At 46.4% G+C, this 22,672-nt stretch overlaps 1 protein-coding gene across 5 annotated transcripts in view; it reads left to right on the top strand.

Moving 5' to 3' along the window:
- LOC121273276 (formin-like protein 3) overlaps positions 1 to 22,672 on the top strand; it is a 194,775-nt gene that overhangs the window by 129,008 nt on the left and 43,095 nt on the right. For all 5 annotated transcript variants that reach the window (XR_005941969.1, XM_041180340.1, XM_041180339.1 and 2 more), the window contains 9 exons: positions 5,199 to 5,307; positions 5,499 to 5,575; positions 6,517 to 6,610; positions 7,804 to 7,878; positions 9,502 to 9,612; positions 10,900 to 11,049; positions 12,848 to 12,949; positions 13,646 to 13,901; positions 17,618 to 17,713. Coding sequence is in view for 4 of the 5 variants with exons in the window: in XM_041180340.1 (XP_041036274.1) it covers positions 5,199 to 5,307; positions 5,499 to 5,575; positions 6,517 to 6,610; positions 7,804 to 7,878; positions 9,502 to 9,612; positions 10,900 to 11,049; positions 12,848 to 12,949; positions 13,646 to 13,901; positions 17,618 to 17,713 (1,070 nt within the window). In the remaining variant the exon portion in view is untranslated. The remainder of the gene's footprint in view (positions 1 to 5,198; positions 5,308 to 5,498; positions 5,576 to 6,516; positions 6,611 to 7,803; positions 7,879 to 9,501; positions 9,613 to 10,899; positions 11,050 to 12,847; positions 12,950 to 13,645; positions 13,902 to 17,617; positions 17,714 to 22,672) is intronic.

The raw sequence follows: 22,672 nt of genomic DNA, 5'->3' as shown, positions 1-22,672 counted from the left end.
AGAGATGCATCAAGGGGATGTGTTGTGAGGATGGGTGTGTTGGACAGTCAATGACAAGAGCCAGGGGTAGGGGGTGCAGGTCAGTTAGCTCAGGCGGTCACGAGATGAAATCTCCAGGAATGCAGTCAGCAGAGTTGGCAATCTTAAACACAAGACAGAAGTCATTATTCCCATTCCGATCACTGTTTGTTTCCGAATTTTTTTAACAAAACAGAATAGCTGCAGCTCTAATTTGAACTCAAAGTGCATGGGGACATTAATGAAATACTTGCAGTTAGCAAGATTACAGCAGAATAACTCTCTCTACTCTCCATCATTCTGCACTTTCAATTTGGCAAAAGCTTCAATATATAAAAAAATAGTTTGCTCATTAAAAGTGGCAATGTTCCTTTAAATCTGGTTCTAATGTATATTTTTGTGTGTGTATGGCTATATGTATGGTATGTGTTTATATAAAATCTGTCAAACCTGAAGACAAATTGGACTGCATTAGTGTTTTAGTACATGAGGGTTTATGTGGAAAGATTTCATCACCTCCCCAAGTTATTTGTTAAAGCCATTCTGCTTTCAGTTTGACAGATCATTTAAAGGGACAGTGCCATGCCAATGCGTTATGAAGACGAGAGTAGCAGAGAGGTCCCATTGCAACCTTGTCACAACAAAGCTGGCGGGAGTGACCTTGAGTTAAACCATTGCATCCCCGGTGTCTTGGCTTTACAATGTGCTGATAACTTGCCTATTGCCTGCTATTTGTGCTGCTGACGTTCTGTGCCAGTGCTGCATTTCACTGAATGAGGCCCCCGTGATACAACGAGTGGATCAGTTAGAAGTCTTGCAGTTACTTTGAGACTGGGGGGTCTTGTTAGCCACAATTCCAAGTGTTTCCATGTTTAATTTGTAGGATTTCTTTTTCCCCCTCTCTTGCAGGTTCGGCGCCCTGGTGTTTTTGCAATCGTTCTACTTCTGGTTTCCCTGGCAACGTGGCTTTTTACTGCACTGATGTGCTGCCGCATGAGGAAGGGGGATGTGAATCTCTTCAGGGTGTGTCTTTGAGGGGGAGGCAGGGAGGGGAAAAGGTGTTGAACAGAAGCAAGGGGAACTGTCGAGGTGAACAGCCCATATTGCATTTGCACTGCCTAACACTCTGGCTCTGACAGGAACAAGCAGAAACGGATGTTTCCGCTTGGTGGGAGAACTATTGAATAAATAGAGGAAGAAGAGCATTATAACCTCAATAGGGTCAATTGTGGGGAGGTGAGAATTCTCAGCAGCTAACTCTTTGCAGAATGCATCCAGTTTAAAGCCCTGACTCAGCCATTATGTTCCCTCCTCTATCCCAGCACGTGGGTAATGGTGGTCTGACCATAGATTTCGTCACTTGTCTATTTTAGTGCCTCTGGTTGTATGAACTATTCATCGGAGCATGGGGCTGCTGCTGTCTGTCTCACCTTCCTGTTCGCCCAGCTCCAGCCCTCTCTTGTGGCATTAAATGCTTCTCCGAGCACTGTCAATATTCATCGCTATCCACTCATGGAAGCCAAGTTGAAATGGCAAGCAAGACCCTGTGAGTTGAACCAGAGTTCCTGCCAAATCCGTTACAATCCTATCCATTATTTGACATCGAGATAGCTTGTCAGTATGTGTATTTATATATATTTCCTGAACTCAAGCAGTGATCTGCGCTTGGCTTAAAATAAGAAGGGTCTGGCTCTCTTCAATTTAAATGACATAAATAGCAGTGACAACTTGGATTTATAATTGGAGATATATACAGTGTAGTAGGTGGGATGCAGAGCTTCTGTGAGACCTCCTTAAGTTCTGTCATATATTGCTGTCCCTGGCTACTTTGAGTTGGCCTGCAAAGGCGTTAGCATCACATCAAGGGAGCCCACGGCAAAGTCCATTAAAATTCGGTGCTCCGAGTCACTTAGGAAGTACAACTTAATGATTGTTTTCCCTCGACTTCCTGAATTGTATTCACTCCCAAGTGTGGTCAGATGAGCCACTGTTAGGTAAAAGGGTGTGTATCAGTTCCAGAAGGGACATTGTGAAATTTATATTTGTGACATTGGTTTTTGTGATGTTAAATGCCATGTGACGACAGGGTGGGTTACTTATGACCCGCCTGTTTTATGCACCACAAATTTTGATTTCCTGTTCTCTACATTGTGGTTTCCTTCCAACATTTGGTCACGCCATACCCGCAGTGCATCTAAAAACGAGGGAGCATATTGATGGATTAACACACTGCCCTTTGACTGAGAGACCAAGAGTTGTTCTTCTCCACGTGGCCAGTGCTTGGGTCTTATTTTTCAATGTCATCCTCTAAGTTTGGTCTCCTTCACTGTAGAAGTACACACCTTAATGAATTTTGGGGACACCAAGTGCTGTCAAATGTTATTAACTGGCTCGGAGCCTTGATGCTAGATAGAGCAATGAAGAGGAGAGCGTTCAATGAAGAAAACGTTAAGAATAATGCCAGTAATTTGTGGGACTTCAATTCCAGCCTGTTTTCATTAGAGCACCAGTGACCCCTGCCACCTGGAAAGACAATGGAGAGCAGACACATGAGAACATAGTCACCTCCAAGTCACACACCATCCTGATTTGGCCATGTATTGCCGTTTCTTCATCATCCTGGGGCTCCCTAACAGCACTGTGAAAGTACCTACACCACACAGACATTAGGAGTTTGGAAGAATGAAAGATGATCTTTAAGATTTTGATAAGGCAGATGCTGAGAGGATGTTTCCCCTTGTAAAGGAATCTAGAATTAGGGGGCACTGTTTCAGAATAAAGGGTCTCCCATTTAAGATGGCAATGAGGAGGAATTTCTTCTCAGGGTCATTAATCTTTTAAATTCTCTTCCACAGAGAGCTGTGGAGGTTGGGTTGTTGAATACATTCAAGGCTGAGTTGGACAGATTCTTAAGAGTCAAGAGGTATTGAGGCCACAGTCAGATCAGCCATGATCTTATTGAATGGAGGAGCAGAGTTGAGGGGCCGAATGGCCTCCTCCTCCAATTTCTTATGATCATCTGCTCTTGTGACTGCAGGGGTTCAACGAATAGGCCCCCCACCACCACCTTGAGAGCAATTTGGGGGTGAGCATGAAATGCTAGCCTTGCCTGTGATGTCCACATTCCAGAATTATTTTTTTAAAAAGCTGGAGAACCATTATCAGCTGAGACCAGGAATTGTATTTGCTGAAGATTAAATGGGTTTGTGGGACTTCTCTTTGGGGTGGAGAGAGGAAAACAAACCATTAAGCAAAGGCTAGGTACAGAATGACGTTCCCTACTGTAAACATTGGCCAGAAGCAGGTCAGGTAATCGAGTGGATCACTCAGCCCTGCTTAAAGAAATGTCTGCTGTTTACTCACCAACAAGCATTTAAGTGCTCTGAGCTATGTGGTTTTATCCAGTTGCTAGTTCATTCATTAAAATAGCCCAGGAAGGGACATTGCAGGTTCTGAAGTGTATTTTTGGTGTGATGACCTAACCCTGTTTGGCTCGTGCATTCCCGCAGAGTGTTTGCTGAATTGCAAAAAGGGACCATTTGCACTGTGTCTAGCCAGCGCAGCAGAGTTTACTCTCAGAAAGCCTTAAGAAGTTTTTGACACTTAACACAGTGTCTTCTCCAAGCAAGGAGGCTGAGGCAGATGACTGCAGGCCATTATCATTCCTCTGTTCTGCAGAGACTTGCAAACACCACCTTATTCTCGTTTACAGTTGGGCTTTTGTCACTTCTCTTCGAAGCAACCTGTTGCACTCTTGTTGAAAGAAGTATCTTCCGGCCTCTCTTGCAACTTGAAGGCCCTTATGTCCGACTGTTTCCATTTCCTTCAGCGCACTTACCTGTGTCTGACAGGAAAACCACAAAACCCTGGTGAACAGGAAAAGACTCGCTTTGTGGTCTCCGATTGTTGCTTTTACTTCTAAGAAATGTTGTTCACCTTTGGTTCAAGATCAAGCTTCTATTTCATTTTGTACATAAGTGCTGATTTACAAGGGAAGAATTTTAGAATGCAGAAGCACAGAATGCTGGCTTCACTTTCACATGTGTTAAATGAAGCCTCAAGTTGTATCGAAGCCTGCCAACCATGTAATAACCGAGGCAATTCCTATTAATTTAGTTTGTGTCAACTAATCCTATTTACTGCTTAATTTGATTTGCATTCAACCAGTTGTGCTAAAATTCTGCTTTTAAGAGATCTCAACCCTATTTCAATAGGTCTGGACTTTCTCCACTAAGAAATGTGTATTTGTCTTGAATAAATGACTCTTGTAATGTATCAGTATGTAGGGATGTTGTATTCGTAAATAGAAATAGAAAATGCTGGAAAAACTCAGCAGGCCTGGCAGCATCTGTGGAGAGAGAAACAGAGTTAACGTTCTGAGTCCGTATGACTCTTCAGAGCCCTGAAGTCAGTCAGATCAGCCATAATTTTAACAGAGTTAAGAGATCTTGATCTTCGGAGCTCTGAAGAAGTGTCATACGGACTCGAAACGTTAACTCTGTTCCTCTCTCCACAGATGCTGCCAGACCCGCTGAGTTTTTCCAGCATTTTATGTTTTTATTCAGATTACCAGTATTTGGCTTTTATTTTAGATGTATTCTTGCTGTGCTTGTGACTTGAAAGTGATGAAGGATGTGTTTTAAGTTCATTCCTCCCTCCTAGTTTCTCTTCTCTTCCTGTGGGCTATTGCCCCACAGGCTCTGGGTGCCCTCCTTAAAATCTCTGATTTCCGTCATCTCAACATTGATGGCTGTGTCTTCAGCTGTCTACGCACCTAAGCTCTGGAATTTCCTCTCTAAACTTCTTCACCTCTCCACCTTTCTTTTCTTCCTTGACATGCTTTGACCTAGCTTTTGTTCCTCTGTCTTAATATTTCCTTGCCTGGATTGGTGTCAAATTTTGTTTGATGACACTCCTGTGTATGTTAAATATGCTCTATGACTGCAAGTCTTAATTGCTTGCCTCACTCAAGTGGCCATGTGTGACAGCAAGTGTTGGTAAACTTTTTTTTAAAGTGTGGATACCTTTAATACAGCTTCTCCAGCCATCTAGGATGTCGGAGGAATGGGCATTGGTTCCTTGATCATCAACCTGTCCAGGTCTTGGCACTGGCTGTTCTGTTACGGTGGGTATACAGCCTGTCCTGCAATGATCGTAGTAACGTTGAGTTTCTTCCACAGCTACAACACTTTACCCGACAGGAAACTCCTGAAGAATTCCCGACTCGTGAGCCAGAAGGACGATGTCCACGTCTGCATTATGTGTTTACGGGCTGTCATGAACTACCAGGTATTGCAAGTTCCACTTCCGTGTGACAACTTCATTAGAGCTTGTGCCTCGCCTATGCTTTACATCATTGTGACAGACATGTAGGCCTTTCAGCTAGTTCCACTCCATGTACACAATAGGGTTTTTCTGGGATCCGTTTTAATTAACGATGCGCTGATGTCTCCCTTCTGTTTCTCCACTTTCTTCTCCAGTATGGCTTCAACTTAGTCATGTCGCATCCACATGCTGTAAATGAAATCGCACTGAGCTTGAACAACAAGAATCCCAGGTAAGAAGCCAGCATCGTCGCCTCCTGTTCTTGAGCTTGCTCCTCCAAAGCCGACGTGCAGCAAGACATTTCACCTCAAACAACTTTGTCAATTCTTTTGCTGTCTGTTTCTCTCGGCATCCTTGGAAGGTGCCGACTCACACTGGGTGTAAGGGTCTGGAGCGTATGGACAGGAGGAGGCCGCTTAGCCAGTCCTACAGTGCCCCCACTGGTGCCCTTGGAGGCACAAGGATGTGTCGACTGCAACCACTCTGCACTGCAGCAATTCTGGTTGAGTCATCAAAGCTTTGTGGTTGGTTAGTCATGAAGAGGACCTTAGGCCTAACCATCCTGCTTGAAGGAGCAAGCCTGACAGTAATTTCCCGATTGTGTGCTGGGCACCTCACTCATGATGTTCTGATGTGGGCACTGGTAGGAGGTGAAGTCCCTGGTCACTGGCACATATTTAGAAAATTGTGGTTTCCCCCCACCCCTTTACAAAATGTAATCTCCTTCTGTCAAACAGTAAAATCCTCCATTTTGATTCAGCCTTTAGCTATCTATTACAAAATAACATTTTCGGATACAGTCTGAGTTACAGGGAAAAGGTGGGGGTAGTGGCACTAGGTGATTTGCTCCTTCAGAAAGCCAGCACAGCCATGGCAGACTTGAATGGCCTCCTCCTGTGCTGTAACCGTGCTACGATTCTGAGTGAGACATGTTCAGGAGGAGCATGTGACTTTGGACCTGTGCTTCCCGAAGTTCTCCACCACTGAAGTTTTCCTCGCCTCATGTCCGGGTCTTTGTAGATTAATTGATGGAGATCGATTACTATTATTGTTAACAACTAATATCAGATGACCCCCAGAATGGTAGCAGGTGAACTAGATGGGCCGTGGTCTTTTTACATCCAGTAGTTCCTGTGACCCCAACAGTGAATCACTATCCTCTTTATTTTGCAGAACCAAAGCCCTGGTATTGGAGCTATTAGCAGCTGTGTGTCTTGTGAGGGGAGGACATGAAATCATCCTTTCTGCCTTCGACCACTTCAAAGAGGTAGCAGAGCTTTTTGGTTCAGTCCTGATTGTAGGGAATATTCAACATCCTCATGGTGACTTTCCTGTGTGTGCATACGAGTGCGGCAATAAAGAGCTATCTCTGCGGTCTAACTTCATCGCAATTGTTGCATATCTGACTTCGGAAGAGAGGATGGGATATTGAGAGCTGGGTACTTGTTCACAGCTGCTGCTCACCAGTGGTGTTTCTCGAGTCATCTGTCAGAGATTCACTCTTTCCAAGGTCCTTGCTGCTGTCTGCAGTCACAGTGATTAACTGTTTGATGGAGGAAGCCTGTCCTTCAATCCAGTGGGAATGAATCCCTGCTTGACTCGGGCAGACCTCACCTTTTCACAATGTGGGATTGGCACCTGGGGGCAGTAGCTCTGAGATATGCGAGAGCTGCTGGGTTTCTGAGCATTGGAAGCTGGCACATGCGCAGTTGTCTTCAAGTCCATAATAGGGAAGTCTCAATTCTGGCCACGGACTTTGCCAACAATGAAGAAAGACGCATCCAAGCGTGAAGCTCACAATGGCGTCCTGAGAGAGTGGGCTATGTATTTTTCTAATTGTTTGTGGGATGTGGGCATCGCTGGCAAGGCCATCCCTAATTGCCCCTTGAGAAGTTGGTGGTGAGCTGCCTTCTTGAACCGCTGCAGTCCAAGTGGTGTAGGCACACCCACAGTGCTGTTAGGGAGGGAGCTCCAGTAAAGGAACAGCGATATAGTTCCAAGTCAGGATGGTAAGTGGCTTGGAGGGGAACTTCCAGGTGGTGGTGTTCCCATGCGTCTGCTGCCCTTGTCCTTCAAGTTGGTAGAGGTGGTGGGTTTGGAAGGTGCTGTTGAAGGAGCCTTGTGAACTGGTTGGCCACCAGTTGGGTTTTCCCTCTAAGGTGGGAAATGAAAAAATGTCACCTAGGATGTGTGTCTGGAGCCTGAATAGTGTAATAAAGGTCCATAGAGCTCTGAAGATCAGTTCCTCTGAGTTTAGAGGGAAGAGACCTCTACTGATTGCTTTTGTTTTTTTGCATGAAGTTCCTCAGCCACATAGTATTAATTGGAGCTGATATTATTGGTTTTGCCTCCCACAAGTCAGATATTAATTTATTGGCTCCTGCGCAGGTATGAGTCAGTAAGGTTGTTTTGCTTTCTTGCAAACAGTAATGAAAGGTGTAACTCTTCTATTCCTTTAAGGTGTGCAAAGAAACACATCGCTTTGAAAACCTGATGGAGTATTTTCGAAATGAAGACAGCAACATTGATTTCATGGTAAGGGTCAGCGAGACCTCCTCGTTGGCAGTTGGGGTACAAGAGGAAAGGGCGTAAGGCTGAGCACGCTCACACTGTACGGGAGCGTGGGCCCATCAATAATGCTACCCCACTGATTGCCTGCCCCACGTTTACCACTAGCGTGGGTCCATGGCAGTCGCATAGGCTTGGCAGAATTGCCCTGTGGAATTCGTGCAAGATGCTCGCAATGCCCACATCCACACAGCGGGCAGGTGAGGCTCACCGCTGCTGATTGTAGCTCCGAAAAGTAGCATTCCCCAGGCTCCCAGGCCTCTGGCACTGCTTTCCCACCTCTTCTAGGAACTGATGTGCACATGTAGCTGGGCGCTCACAAAACCACCTTTGGAGGACTGGTAGCTTTGGAAATATTTTGAAGAAGGCAGTAAGCGTGCTTTTGGGGCCAAAGGCCTCACTTATTTCCAGCACCAGGTCACTGGGTTTCATGCAAAAGTGTGAAGGGAATGAGGTGGATGAACGACGAGACAAACCTGTCATAGAATGATTACAGCATAGAAAGAGACCATTCAGATCACTGTGTCCTTAATTTGTACAGTCCAGTGGAAAGAAGATTAAGACCGGGAGAAACCTCATTGGCATATCTAAAGTGTTAAATGCATGGAGAGAAAGTGAAACCAGAAAAATGGCTTACAGTCAGTCAGACCAGGAGAACAAAACCAGAAATACAAATTAAATTTTAGAAAAAGATTTCCTTGCTCGATAATAACTTGCATTTATGTAGCACCTTTATTGTAGTGAAGCACCCCAAGGCTTTTCACAGGAGTGGTTATCAGACAAAGTTTGACATTGAGCCATGTAATGAGATGTTAGGCAAAGCCTGGTCAAAGAAAGAAGTTTTAAGGAGCTTCTTAAAAGAGGAGAGAGTTGGAGATGTTTAGAGAGGGAATTTCAGAGCTTCTCGTAGGGTGCTAGGTTAGTTTAAGACATTAATGGAGTTGAACAACTTACATTTACGAACATACGAATTAGGAGCAGGAGGAGACCACTCAGCCCCTCGAGCCTGCTCCGCCATTCAGGAAGATCATGGCTGATCTGATTGTAACCTCAACTCCGCATCCACTGATCCAAGAATCTATCGAGCTCTGCCTTAAAAATATTCAAAGACTCAGAAACTTAGATACAGCACCTGCAGTGTAACAAACTATTCCAAGCCACTTCACAGAGATGTAAAGAAAATGGCTGTCGGGCTAAGAAGGGAGAAATTAGGAGGGCTGACCAAAAGCTTAGACGAAGAGTTAGGCCTTGAGGTTTATAAACCATTGGCACTCAATTTACAAATCTGTCGATTGAATCATAGAATGATCAGCACAGAAGGAAGCCTGTGCCAGCTCTTTGAAAGAGCAATTCAACTGGTCTCACTCCCCTGCCCTTTCCCCAGAGCCCTGCAAAAGGTTCCCTTTCAAGTGTTTATCTAATTCTCCATCGAGTGTTACTATTGAATCTGCTTCCATCTCCTTTCGGCAGTGCATCAGAGGTCATCAGAACTTAGGACTTATTTTGTCTTGAATCTGAAGCCAACTGTTCTGGTGTAGATACTCTGATGATGTCTCTAAGCTGCTTGTCTTTGTCCTTGGTTTTTGTTAGGTGGCGTGTATGCAGTTCATCAACATCGTGGTCCATTCTGTGGAGGACATGAATTTCCGGGTCCACTTGCAGTTCGAGTTCACCAAACTGGGCCTTGACGAGTTCCTGGAGGTGGGTGTGAGAATTGTCACTCACCCTCGTGAAAAGCAGTCTTGATAATTATAGTGCCAGTTAACACAGATTCCAAGCCAGTTGAAGGGCCCCTCGCACACTTAAGTTTTCTTTTAATTAATTCTTAGGATGTGGGCATCGCTGGATAGACTAGTATTTATTGCTCATCCCTAACGTCCTTGAGCAGGTAGTGAGATGTTTCATTTCAGAGGGCAGTTAAGAGTCAACCACATTACTGTGTGTCTGGAGTCACCAGACCAGGTAAGGACGGCAGATTTCCTTCCCTAAAGGACTTTAGTGAACTGAATGGGTTTTTACAACAATCATGATCGTTGATAATAAGACCAGCATTTTATTAATATATTGAATTTCGCTTACTCCAGTGGGATTTGAACTTGTCTCTCCAGAGCATTAGTCCAGGCCCCTGGATTACTTGTCCAGTGACATTACCACTATGCTACCGTGCCCCCATGAAAATTGATCTTGAACTCCAGTCTTACAATACCCCTTTTTAACCTAAACCCACAAATTCAAAAGCTCTTAGTAGTGGTGAGCCAGCTAGATTTGATTGTCAAAATGCCATGGCTCACTCACTCGCTGCCAACATTAGCGCTGCCCCTTAGCGCTGTCTAGCATTTTGTAATGCTGCTTTGAAAGTGTTCTCGAACAGTTGCACCAGTCCAGATGTTATATCAGACACCCACATGCTTTTCTTAAAACATTGACCAGAGGGACCAAATTGTACAGTGAGTGCAGAAACAAAGAGAGAATAAAAGATCAAATCCCCACAGTTTGCCATCATTTTTGCCACCCGTCTCTATATAAGGACTCATTGGTAAATAGGAAAGATCTGAGTTCAATCCCTGATATCTATTGAATCCTCTTGGGAGGGAAGAGAGCCTTTCTAAAGGTGTGGTCAATATTCTGACAAGTTTCTCCCAGTGATAGAGCACGGATTTGCAGTCATATTTAAGGCATGATTGCCAATTGTGTGCGTGTAGCGACACAAAAATTACCCGAATTTCTTGGGTAGAAAATTACTTCACGACCCAGTGCAGTGACAACTTCAAAGCCATTTAAATCTGTGCAGTGAATTGCCAGTATCATTAATCGACACTCCTCAAGTTCCAAACTACCCCAATGGCCCTGTCATGCCTATTTTCCGTGCTTGTTTTGTGCAAACACAGCGTGATTTTAAAGCCAGGGGGTTAAATGACACAGTTCTGTTCTTAGAGCTCCCCCCCCCACCTCCCTGGCAATGGTTACAATAATTTACTTTCTCTTCAGAAATCCAAGCACACGGAAAGTGACAAACTCCAGGTTCAGATCCAGGCCTACCTGGACAACGTCTTCGATGTGGGAGGCCTACTCGAGGATGCCGAGACCAAGAATGCAGCCTTGGAGAAAGTGGACGAACTGGAAGAGCACTTGTCGCATGTGAGTACATGATCTGTGAAATTGAGCTTCTCTCCCCTTTTTATGTGAAGGGCTGGCTGTTGACAGTAGCAGAGCGTGCCATCTCAAGCTGAACAGGTCCCTGCACTGTTGCAGTATTGGGGGTTTGCCACTAGGGGCTGCAGATCAGTAAAGGGTAGGGAAGGGTCTGTGAACTTCATGAGCTGCCATTACTTATGTTTGGACCGAATAATGAAAATGGTTGCTACAAAAAGTTCTGGAGAAAATTTTGGGATAGCTCTTGTTTCTTGCAACAAGAAATCTCTCTGGCTGGTGACCTATCCAATATGGCAGCTAAAGATAGTTTCATATGTCATAGACAGAATGCATGTATTTTCTTTCACTGCCCATGATCAGTATGTTTACGTGAGAAGAGTGTGTTTTCTTACTCTGAGTAAGTGTTCCAATTAAAATAATCCAGCAGGAAGCTTTTTGTGAGTTTAAAAATAGAGGTTATTTACTATCACACACACACTCCGAAATGATGCAATGTTTCACTTGCTCGTCTCTCTCACACTCCCGTACACACAAAAGTTAGATACAGATGAAGGTAATATACTGTTATAGTTTATAATAATCTCCGCCTCTTTCGTGGCATGCCCCTGATGCTTTAAAGTTGAAGCGAAGGCCTGGTAAAGCCAAGGATTCTCAGCAGGCTGAGAGGTTTCTTATAGTCAAATTTCTAGGAGGTTGGTTCTCGGGTGAACTAATGGGTTGGGGAGTCCTTCTCTCACTGTTTGAATCTCCTACTTTCAAGATATTGCTGTTTATTACCTTGGCTGCTCGCTGACTTGCAGCGAGTTTGATGGATTTTTGTGGAACTCTGTCTGCAAGCAGCTAGTTGCCTGTTGTAAAAGCAGACAACAAAATTGTTCCCTCATCATGTGACTTCCACAAGTTGGAAGTCCTTTTTCCAAACAAAAGGTGGTGTGTATGTTGATTCCAATAATCCTGTGCTTTCATTTAACAACTTGAGATTTGCTCAGTCTAGTTTGAATAAGGAAAATTAACATAATATAATGGAAGGTTGATGTGATTCATTCATATTCACCTTACACGCATTGAGTTTTGATGTCCTCTTTAGTCCAGGGTGAAACAGAGTTGGGTTGGCTGGAATTCTATAGTTCTTTTGTGTTGATCCATCCTTAAACAAAGACATGTGTGAATTCCCCAGATGGCTGTGAATGCCTATATTTAACTTGGTATTCACATTAGACTTGGGACTGCCTGAAGATCAAAATGCCAAAGGTCACATGATTCACAGCGGCCATTTTAATAATCCGTGTGTGTCCATATTTTGGATGTATTGACTTAAAGTTAATAACATATTGGGACATGACACAGCCTTACTGAAAAATCAGTACCTTGACTATCCCTGGGATGCTAGTTTTGGTTAGACTGCTCTCCACATCTACATCTACAATCTTCAGCTGTAATTTGACTTTGTAACAATCTGCTTTGGAGGCAAAATGGCTCCTAGGAAGACTGAGTTACATTGAGGTCGCATTTTATTTGAGGCATGGTGGCTAATTAGATCTGGCAGCTCTGTTTTGGAGATGTTGTGATCTGATTTTCAGAAAGAATGGTACTTCCAGCAGTCCCACAACACTAGCCATTCCGAACCCGGATCCTTTGCTACGAATGTAACCTCCTGAACTATCTGGAAAGACAAAAGTGCTTTGTTTCACGTGACTCAAACTTGAAACTGTCCTTCTTCTTCTTCTTGTCCCCGCCCCCCCCCCCCCCCCCCCCCCCTCCGCCAACACACACACACACACAGTTATCGGAGAGGCTTCAGGACCTGGAGAATGAAAATATGATGAGGGTAGCCGAACTGGAAAAGCAGCTACTACACCGGGATAATGAACTGGAAACGATAAAGGTAAGGTCTTCAGGCAGGGAATGGTGCATTGTCAATGGCTTATTGAAATCTCAATTTAATTTAAAAAGAAAGCAAGCTTGTCCAGAGTGGCAACTGCTGTCCACCTTAAGGAGGGGACAGATCAGTGATAGCTTTAACTGTTTTCAATGGGGGGTGATAAAGGAATTGTGCAAAAGTGCCAGTAAAGTATGGAGTAGCCTGATTAATGGTGTAAGTCTCTTAACTCCATAATTTCCACTTTCTCTTGAGCCTTTTATGCATCCCTGTGCTGTAAATGTACTTTAGATTATGATGCTGGCCCCAGGAAAATCTGGACCCTGAATCGAGACCTTTTTGCCGGATTAACTTGGATGCAATTCTCTTGTACTCAGAAATCAGTCAAATATTGAAGACGGTTTTAGTGGCCTTAAAATAACCTTGACCAGAGTCAAGGTTGAGGATGCTACTGCTTCACAGTACGGAGCTTTTGGCGTCCTGGTTGCTGTTTCTTTGAAGCCATGCTGAAAGCTCCATGCACAGCGGCTTTGATGATTGTTGTAGGCCTAGTGGCTTGCTTAGGCCATCCTGTCCACCTGGTTGAAGGAGTCGCCCACTCCCTGTTGTGTGTTTGAAACAATTTAAGCTCGTTGGAGAGCAACGTAACTGAACGTCAAGCACTATTTGACTGCAACCCATGCCACCTTTGTGCCCTTGCAGGAAACGTACAAGGATGCCAGTAGCCAGGTGCACACATTGCGGAAGATGATCAAGGAGAAAGAGGAGGCTTTGCAGCGGCAGTTTCACCTGGAAAAGCAGCTGACGGATCTGCAAAGTGGCTCCATCGGCGATTGTCCTGATGGAGATCTTTCCATGTTGTCTCGATCTGCCATGGGTCTGGAACCAATCCAAAGCCCTCCTTCAACACCAATGCCACCAACCCCTCCCCCACCACCCCTTGCTCCACCGTTACCAGGTAAAGCTACACGCCTCACCAGCGGTTCAAGAAGGCAGCTCACCACCACCTTCTCAAGGGCAGTTAGGGATGGGCAATAAATGCTGGCCCAGCCACATCCTGTAAATGAATTTTTTTTTAAATTCAGCGATAAAAATGCAGGGGCAGGGTGGGGAAGGGGCAGCATTTCCACAGATAGATGGGATGGGAGTGCAGGAAGTTTAGTGCAGAGATGTTCTCCTGGACAAGGAAGCTAAAGGTACTGCGCCTGTTCTGGCTACGATACTGCTGACTTTTGCAGGACTGAATGGCCCTTAGTCACCCACTGTTAAAATGGTGCTCACGTCCAATTGACATTAATTAAAATGGTGCCCACGTCCAATTGACATTAATAGGCCACAAATTTGCCACTTAAGTTAGGCCGCCCCTTGCTGAGGATTGGGCATCCTTTGCATTGCTGAAATGTAGCCCGTTAAAATAGCAACTGATATAAATGGCCTTGGAATGACAGAGCAAGTTGCTAAGCCTGATTTTCACTCCCCCATCCCAGCAGTGTTCCCACCAGGCCAGCAGGTATTCAATCAGCCTTGGTGATTCCAGGGAATCTTCGTGACTTTGATCTGTTCTCAGAACCAATGTGCAAAGTCCTCGGTTTTCAAAAGGGAATTAAAGTCGGAAATAATGTACTCGGTTTGCCAAAAGCAGCCGGTATCACTCCTGAAACCTGTTATAAGCACTTATAATCAGGGGAAGGGGAAACAAAGTAAATGTTGAACGAGCCCAGTTCTTTTCTGGCAGATCAACCCACATTCTCTCCATATCCTTCAATTCCTCTCCTCTCCACAAAGGCACCTAATTGCTTCCCGTGCTCATTTCGTCATGTCTAGTTCAGTGCTGTTCCCTAGTAACCTAATACTCTACTCTAGTTGCCCTTTGAGTAAGAAGATACCACCAGACACCCTTCCTTGTTCCTTTCCCATTTTAATGATCCTGAGGGAGTTGAAGCCTCTACCACTGTGAACATTTAGCCAGCATCAGTGCTGCTTATTTGCTCCATAGTCCCAACAAGTTTAATCAGGTTACCTTGAAGCTTTGCCTTTATCAGAAGAAGCCAGTTCAATGTTCTTTTAATCTTTCCTCTTGACTTAAATTCCTTCCAAGTGCCACGTAAGTCTTTTCAGCTCTTTCCAAAAATGCAGTCGGTGGTGAGGTGAGGCCGATTTTCGAGGCTGTCCTGTAATCTGGCTGAAATCAATTTTGAAATTTGGGAGCTGTGGGCCTCGTGTGTCAACACTGCTGCTGCTTGTGTAGAGGAAATGAAAGTCCCTTGTCTCTGCCTAACTCCGCATGGTTGCAATTAGATCAGAAGTCAGCAATGTTCAAAGAACTTAAGGCCCTACTCAGTGTTTTGCAAGTGGAACACACAAAAAAATAGTTGCCTGAGTTAAATTCTGAATGAATAAAACAGTCTTACTGAATTTCACCAGAGGAAATTAAACAAAAATATGACTTAATACACCTTTTAGTACAGATGAGGAGTTAGAAATAGCCTACAAAGGATCAGATGTAGCATGAAAGCTGAGAATGGAAATCCCAAATGAGGAGAGATAAAGAGAAAAACACATGTACAAGACTGTGAGCTGGAGAGTCACCTCTGCCCTGGTTAACTGATGGGAGGAATTTCCCAACCTTCTTTCAGATCAGTGATTGTTAGATTATATAGAAATTACAGCACAGAAGCAGGCCATTCGGCCCAACTGATGTATGTTGGCTCTTGTGCTCCACATGAACCTCATCTAACTCTATCTGCAATACCGTCTGTTGTTTTCTCCCTCATGAGTTTATCTAGCCTTCATTTAAAAACATCTATACTAGCCAACTCAACTACTCGTGGTGCATTCTACATTCTAACCACTCTCTGGGAAAAGAAATTTCTCCTGAATTCTATTGGATTTATTAATGACTTTCTTAGATTTAATAGTCCCTAATTTTGGTCCATTCCACAAGTGGAAACATCTTTTCTACGTCTATCCTAGTGAACTCTGTCATACTTTACAAAGCCTATGCGAAGTCATCCCTCAGCCTTCTAATTTTCTAAAATGGAGACCAGAACTGTGCACAGCACTCTAAAATATCCAGGCGAGTGCTGCATTCAGTAGGCTTTACAATCTCCTCTATCACCAGTGCCAGTGGCAAATCTCCCAATGGCACTGCCTCAGACAGGCCAATGGGAGTTTTGCCAGCAACTTCAAGAATTCGCAGGCAGTACATCCAATCCCTCATACAAAAAACTTGCATGCCTCCTGATCCAACTGTTTGAACATATCCCACCTCCCAACCCCATGACCTTTCCTGAAAACCATTGATGAATGGTAGATTCAAGTGCTTCGTAGGGCATGGTGTTTACATTGGGCCTAATCTCAGGTTAACAATTGTGCAAATGTGTCTTAAAGGAATTCTTGATCCTATTGAAAATGGCAACATTTTACTATGAATGGTTACATTTCTTCACCACCCAGGGGTCTTATTGCTTCTCCTTCCTGGAGTGCATTCTGGGTAAAATTACCAGGCTAAAATTCAGGCCAAATGTTACAATCCCTATTCAGACTGACAACCTTTGAAAAGAGATATGACTTCCCCAGTGACTGACTCAAAGGATCACATGACAAGATTTCCACATGTTAAAACTTTTGCTGTAACAAATACACTAAGATCAACATAGACTAGGCAACTAATGCACTAAACTACAGAAAAGGTATCCCCTAGTAACTTACAACCGAAAACCCCATGCCACGTTCAGATATTATTCCACATTTATTGCAGAATTGTAGTTTTCACCTTGAAGTCCCAAGTTCTTCCTGGACCTAACAGGATCTCTTCTCCCTGCTTCATCAGTGTCCTTTTAAATAAAGTCCCCTTCACTCAACCTTTTAAGCATAACCTAATGGACTTCCGGTTGCAAGGTACCCTCTGGTGATTGCGTGGTCTTTAACTCTGCACAGTCCTTGTTTCCTCAAACATGGGTTCTGCCCACACCAGTCCTCTGCTTCATGGTTACCCTAAAAGCAGACCTGTTTCTTCTGGGCATTAGCAGCACCTGTTGTGCATCCTCTTCCTCAAAACGTTGCCTGACTGCCTCTGAGAGGCTGTAAGCAGCAAGAACAGCTACCTTTTCCTTTGTGTTCAGGAGTTAAAACTGGCACTTGACTTTCAATAAGCTTCAACCTGGACCCCCTGTTCCCATGGCAGCCAGGTCACATGGCCCATCTCCAGACAGGTTTCGTAAGAGGTCACATGCCCCTCTCCAAGCTACTTCATTTTACCTTGAATTAAAAGAGACGGTTTAAAACATAACCACCTTATGAATTCTCACACTTGTAACACCAAGTAATCAAAAATACAGGACTGACTGCAGATTATTGTCTCAAGGGCTATGGGTTGCCCTCCATGGACAACGTTTTTTTTAATTTAAATGGTTGTGCAGTCCCAAGTATCTCCAGCCTGTTGGTGTACAGATGCGCCATCAATTGGCACTGATAGCGCCCCTGGAGCAGCCTCTTCCTGAATTGTCTCATCCTCTGGGCTCAAAGATGAAAGGAAGTGTGCGCTGGGATGTAGAGATATAAATTGCGCTTGAAGAAAAATAAACATGAAGCAGTTTGAAGTAAAATGTATGTACGTTTTGCCAGGGCACATATAAATTGGAAGGATTTAATAACATTTACCTTTGCCTACAGGTCAAGCCCCCCCGCCACCACCACCACCGCCACCACCTGCAGCTCCCCCATTGCCTGGTAGTTCCCTCTCGGTTATCCTCAGTCATGGATTGTCAGGTAATAGTCCATGTGTTTTCTATTGTGATGAGACTTATTGCTGGAACCACCTTTGTCAAAGAGCAATCTATGAAAAGGCCTTGGGTATATAAGATGTGGTTTTAACAGAAGTTTCTGCATTAGGTTCTGCTGTGTTTGACACAATGCATATGCTTTTTATTCTTCACGTGATTGAAACGCTACATTTGGAGCGGTGATTCTTTTTATTTTTTCCAATTTTCTTTTTACACCCCCTCCCTCTCGAAAACCTGTGTCTTGTCCCTATCTCTGTAACCTCCAGCCCCCACAACCCTCCCTATCTCTGTAACCTCCCCCAGCCCCTACACCCCTCCCTATCTCTGTAACCTCCTCCAGCCCCTACATCCCTCCCTATCTCTGTAACCTCCTCCAGCCCCTACACCCCTACCTATCTCTGTAACCTCCTCCAGCTCCAACACACCACCCTATCCCTGTAACCTCCTCCAGCCCCTACACACCTCCCTATCTCTGTAACCTCCTACAGCCCCTACACCCCTCCCTATCTCTGTAACCTCCTCCAGTCCCTACACCCCTCCCTATCTCTGTAACCAGCCCCTACACCCCTCCCTATCTCTGTAACCTCCTCCAGCCCCTACACCCCTCCCTATCTCTGTAACCTCCTCCAGCCCCTACACCCCTCCCTATCTCTGTAACCTCCTCCAGCCCCTACACCCCTCCCTATCTCTGTAACCTCCTCCAGCCCTACAACCCTCCCTATCTCTGTAACCTCCTCCAGCCCCTACACACCTCCCTATCTCTGTAACCTCCTCCAGCCCCTACACCCCTCCCTATCTCTGTAACCTCCTCCAGCCCCTACACCCCTCCCTATCTCTGTAACCAGCCCCTACACCCCTCCCTATCTCTGTAACCTCCTCCAGCCCCTACACCCCTCCCTATCTCTGTAACCTCCTCCAGCCCCTACATCCCTCCCTATCTCTGTAACCTCCTCCAGCCCCTACACCCCTCCCTATCTCTGTAACCTCCTCCAGCCCCTACATCCCTCCCTATCTCTGTAACCTCCTCCAGCCCCTACAACCCTCCCTATCTCTGTAACCTCCTCCAGCCCCTACATCCCTCCCTATCTCTGTAACCTCCCCCAGCCCCTACACCCCTCCCTATCTCTGTAACCTCCTCCAGCCCCTACACCCCTCCCTATCTCTGTAACCAGCCCCTACAACCCTCCCTATCTCTGTAACCTCCTCCAGCCCCTACAACCCTCCCTATCTCTGTAACCTCCAGTCCCTACACCCCTCCCTATCTCTGTAACCTCCTCCAGCCCCTACAACACTCCCTCTCTCTGTAACCTCCTCCAGCCCCTACACCCCTCCCTATCTCTGTAACCAGCCCCTACAACCCTCCCTATCTCTGTAACCTCCTCCAGCCCCTACAACCCTCCCTATCTCTGTAACCTCCAGTCCCTACACCCCTCCCTATCTCTGTAACCTCCTCCAGCCCCTACAACACTCCCTCTCTCTGTAACCTCCTCCAGCCCCTACAACCCTCCCTATCTCTGTAACCTCCTCCAGCCCCTACACCCCTCCCTATCTCTGTAACCTCCTCCAGTCCCTACACCCCTCCCTATCTCTGTAACCTCCTCCAGCCCCTACACACCTCCCTATCTCTGTAACCTCCAGTCCCTACACCCCTCCCTATCTCTGTAACCTCCTCCAGTCCCTACACCCCTCCCTATCTCTGTAACCTCCTCCAGCCCCTACAACCCTCCCTATCTCTGTAACCTCCCCCAGCCCCTACAACCCTCCCTATCTCTGTAACCTCCTCCAGTCCCTACACCCCTCCCTATCTCTGTAACCTCCCCCAGCCCCTACAACCCTCCCTCTCTCTGTAACCTCCAGTCCCTACACCCCTCCCTATCTCTGTAACCTCCTCCAGCCCCTACACCCCTCCCTATCTCTGTAACCAGCCCCTACAACCCTCCCTATCTCTGTAACCTCCTCCAGCCCCTACAACCCTCCCTATCTCTGTAACCTCCAGTCCCTACACCCCTCCCTATCTCTGTAACCTCCTCCAGCCCCTACAACACTCCCTATCTCTGTAACCTCCTCCAGCCCCTACAACCCTCCCTCTCTCTGTAACCTCCAGTCCCTACACCCCTCCCTATCTCTGTAACCTCCTCCAGTCCCTACACCCCTCCCTATCTCTGTAACCTCCTCCACACCCTACACCCCTCCCATCTCTGTAACCTCCTCCAGACCCTACACCCCTCCCTATCTCTGTAACCTCCTCCAGCATCTACAACCCTCCCTATCTCTGTAACCTCCTCCAGCCCCTACACCCCTCCCTATCTCGGTAACCTCCTCCAGCCCCTACACCCCTCCCTATCTCTGTAACCTCCTCCAGCCCCTACACCCCTCCCTATCTCTGTAACCTCCTCCAGCCCCTACACCCCTCCCTATCTCTGTAACCTCCTCCAGCCCCTACACCCCTCCCTATCTCTGTAACCTCCTCCAGCCCCTACACCTCTCCCTATCTCCGTAACCTCCTCCAGCCCCTACAACCCTCCCTATCTCTGTAACCTCCTCCAGCCCCTACACCTCTCCCTATCTCCGTAACCTCCTCCAGCCCCTACACCCCTCCCTATCTCTGTAACCTCCTCCAGCCCCTACACACCTCCCTATCTCTGTAACCTCCAGTCCCTACACCCCTCCCTATCTCTGTAACCTCCTCCAGCCCCTACACCTCTCCCTATCTCCGTAACCTCCTCCAGCCCCTACACCCCTCCCTATCTCTGTAACCTCCTCCAGCCCCTACAACCCTCCCTATCTCTGTAACCTCCTCCAGCCCCTACATCCCTCCCTATCTCTGTAACCTCCCCCAGCCCCTACACCCCTCCCTATCTCTGTAACCTCCTCCAGCCCCTACAACCCTCCCTTTCTCTGTAACCTCCTCCAGCCCCTACAACCCTCCCTATCTCTGTAACCTCCTCCAGCCCCTACATCCCTCCCTATCTCTGTAACCTCCAGCCCCTACAACCCTCCCTATCTCTGTAACCTCCTCCAGCCCCTACATCCCTCCCTATCTCTGTAACCTCCCCCAGCCCCTACACCCCTCCCTATCTCTGTAACCTCCTCCAGCCCCTGCAACCCTCCCTATCTCTGTAACTTCTAGTGCCTATAACCCTCCCTATCTCTGTAACCTCCAGCCCCCACAACCCTCCCTTTCTCTGTAACCTCCTCCAGTCCCTACACCCCTCCCTATCTCTGTAACCTCCTCCAGTCGCTACACCCCTCCCTATCTCTGTAACCTCCCCCAGCCCCTACAACCCTCCCTATCTCTGTAACCTCCCCCAGCCCCTACAACCCTCCCTTTCTCTGTAACCTCCTCCAGCCCCTACAACCCTCCCTATCTCTGTAACCTCCCCCAGCCCCTACAACCCTCCCTATCTCTGTAACCTCCTCCAGTCCCTACACCCCTCCCTATCTCTGTAACCTCCCCCAGCCCCTACAACCCTCCCTATCTCTGTAACCTCCCCCAGCCCCTACAACCCTCCCTATCCCTGTAACCTCCTCCAGTCCCTACAGCCCTCCCTATCTCTGTAACCTCCTCCAGCCCCTACAACCCTCCCTATCTCTGTAACCTCCCCCAGCCCCTACAACCCTCCCTATCTCTGTAACCTCCTCCAGTCCCTACACCCCTCCCTATCTCTGTAACCTCCCCCAGCCCCTACAACCCTCCCTATCTCTGTAACCTCCCCTAGCCCCTACAACCCTCCCTATCCCTGTAACCTCCTCCAGTCCCTACAGCCCTCCCTATCTCTGTAACCTCCACCAGCCCCTACATCCCTCCCTATCTCTGTAACCTCCTTCAGCCCCTACAACCCTGCCTATCTCTGTAACTTCCTCCAGCCCTCACAGCCCTCCCTATCTCTGTAACCTCCTCCAGCCCTCACATCCCAAGATTGCTGCGCTCCTCTAATCTTGGCCACTTGAGCATTACCGATTTTAATTGTTCCACCATTGGTGGCCGCGCCTTCAGCTGTCTGGGCCCCAAGCTCCGGAATTCCTTCCCTAAACCTCTCTGCCTCTCTACCTCACTTTCCCCCTTCAAGGTAATCCTTAAAACTGACCTCTTTGACCAAGCTGTTTATCACCTGTCCCAGTATCTCCTTATGTTGCTCAGTGTCAAATTTTGTTTGATATTCGTTCCAGTGTAGCGCCTTGGGATGTTTTACTATATTAAAGGTGCTGTATAAATGAGAATTGTTGCTGGTGTTGTGGACCTGCAGCCACCATTAAGTGTTAAATTGCAAGGAAACTATTAAAAGACTTGACAGTACTTAATCGTGGTGAGCATTTTGGGTGTTTGGGCATTGACTATTATATGGGATGGGCAGCGGGTAGGAAGGGTGGGGGTTGGAGGGACTGGAATCCCTCATCAGTAATGCATCCTGCCTGATTTTCTGTTCAGTCAGGTGGGTTGTGTTAATGACACAAACTAGGGTTGTATTCCCTGGATTTGAGAAGGTTGAGGTGATTTGATTGAAGTTTTTGAAAAAACTAAGGGAAACAGATTGGATAGATAGAGAGAAACTACTTCCACTGGGTGGGGGTGTCTTAGGACTAGGGGACATCACTTAAACACTAGAGGCAGACATGTCAGGAGTAAAATTAGGAGCCATTTCTACACATACAGCGTGGTAGAAGTTTGGAACTCTTCCATGAATGGCAGTTAATCCTAGGTCGATTTTAAATCTGAGATTGATCATTTTTGTTAGCCAAAGGTATTAAGGGCAAAGGCCAAATGGAGTTAGGTTGCAGATCAGCCATGATCCCATTGAATTGTGGAACTTGCTCGAGGGGCTAAATGGCCTCCTCCTGTGCCTATGCGATGTGATTCTCCCTCGCTGACCTTGCTATACTGAACGTGCTGCACAGATGCAGTGGACGACCTTCAAGTTCTAAAGGGAGAGACTTCCCAATCCTG

The sequence above is a fragment of the Carcharodon carcharias genome, chromosome X, assembly GCF_017639515.1.
Source record: "Carcharodon carcharias isolate sCarCar2 chromosome X, sCarCar2.pri, whole genome shotgun sequence".
NCBI lineage: Eukaryota > Metazoa > Chordata > Chondrichthyes > Lamniformes > Lamnidae > Carcharodon > Carcharodon carcharias.
Note: the sequence above shows the minus strand (reverse complement) of the source record. Positions and strands in the feature narration are given on the sequence as shown.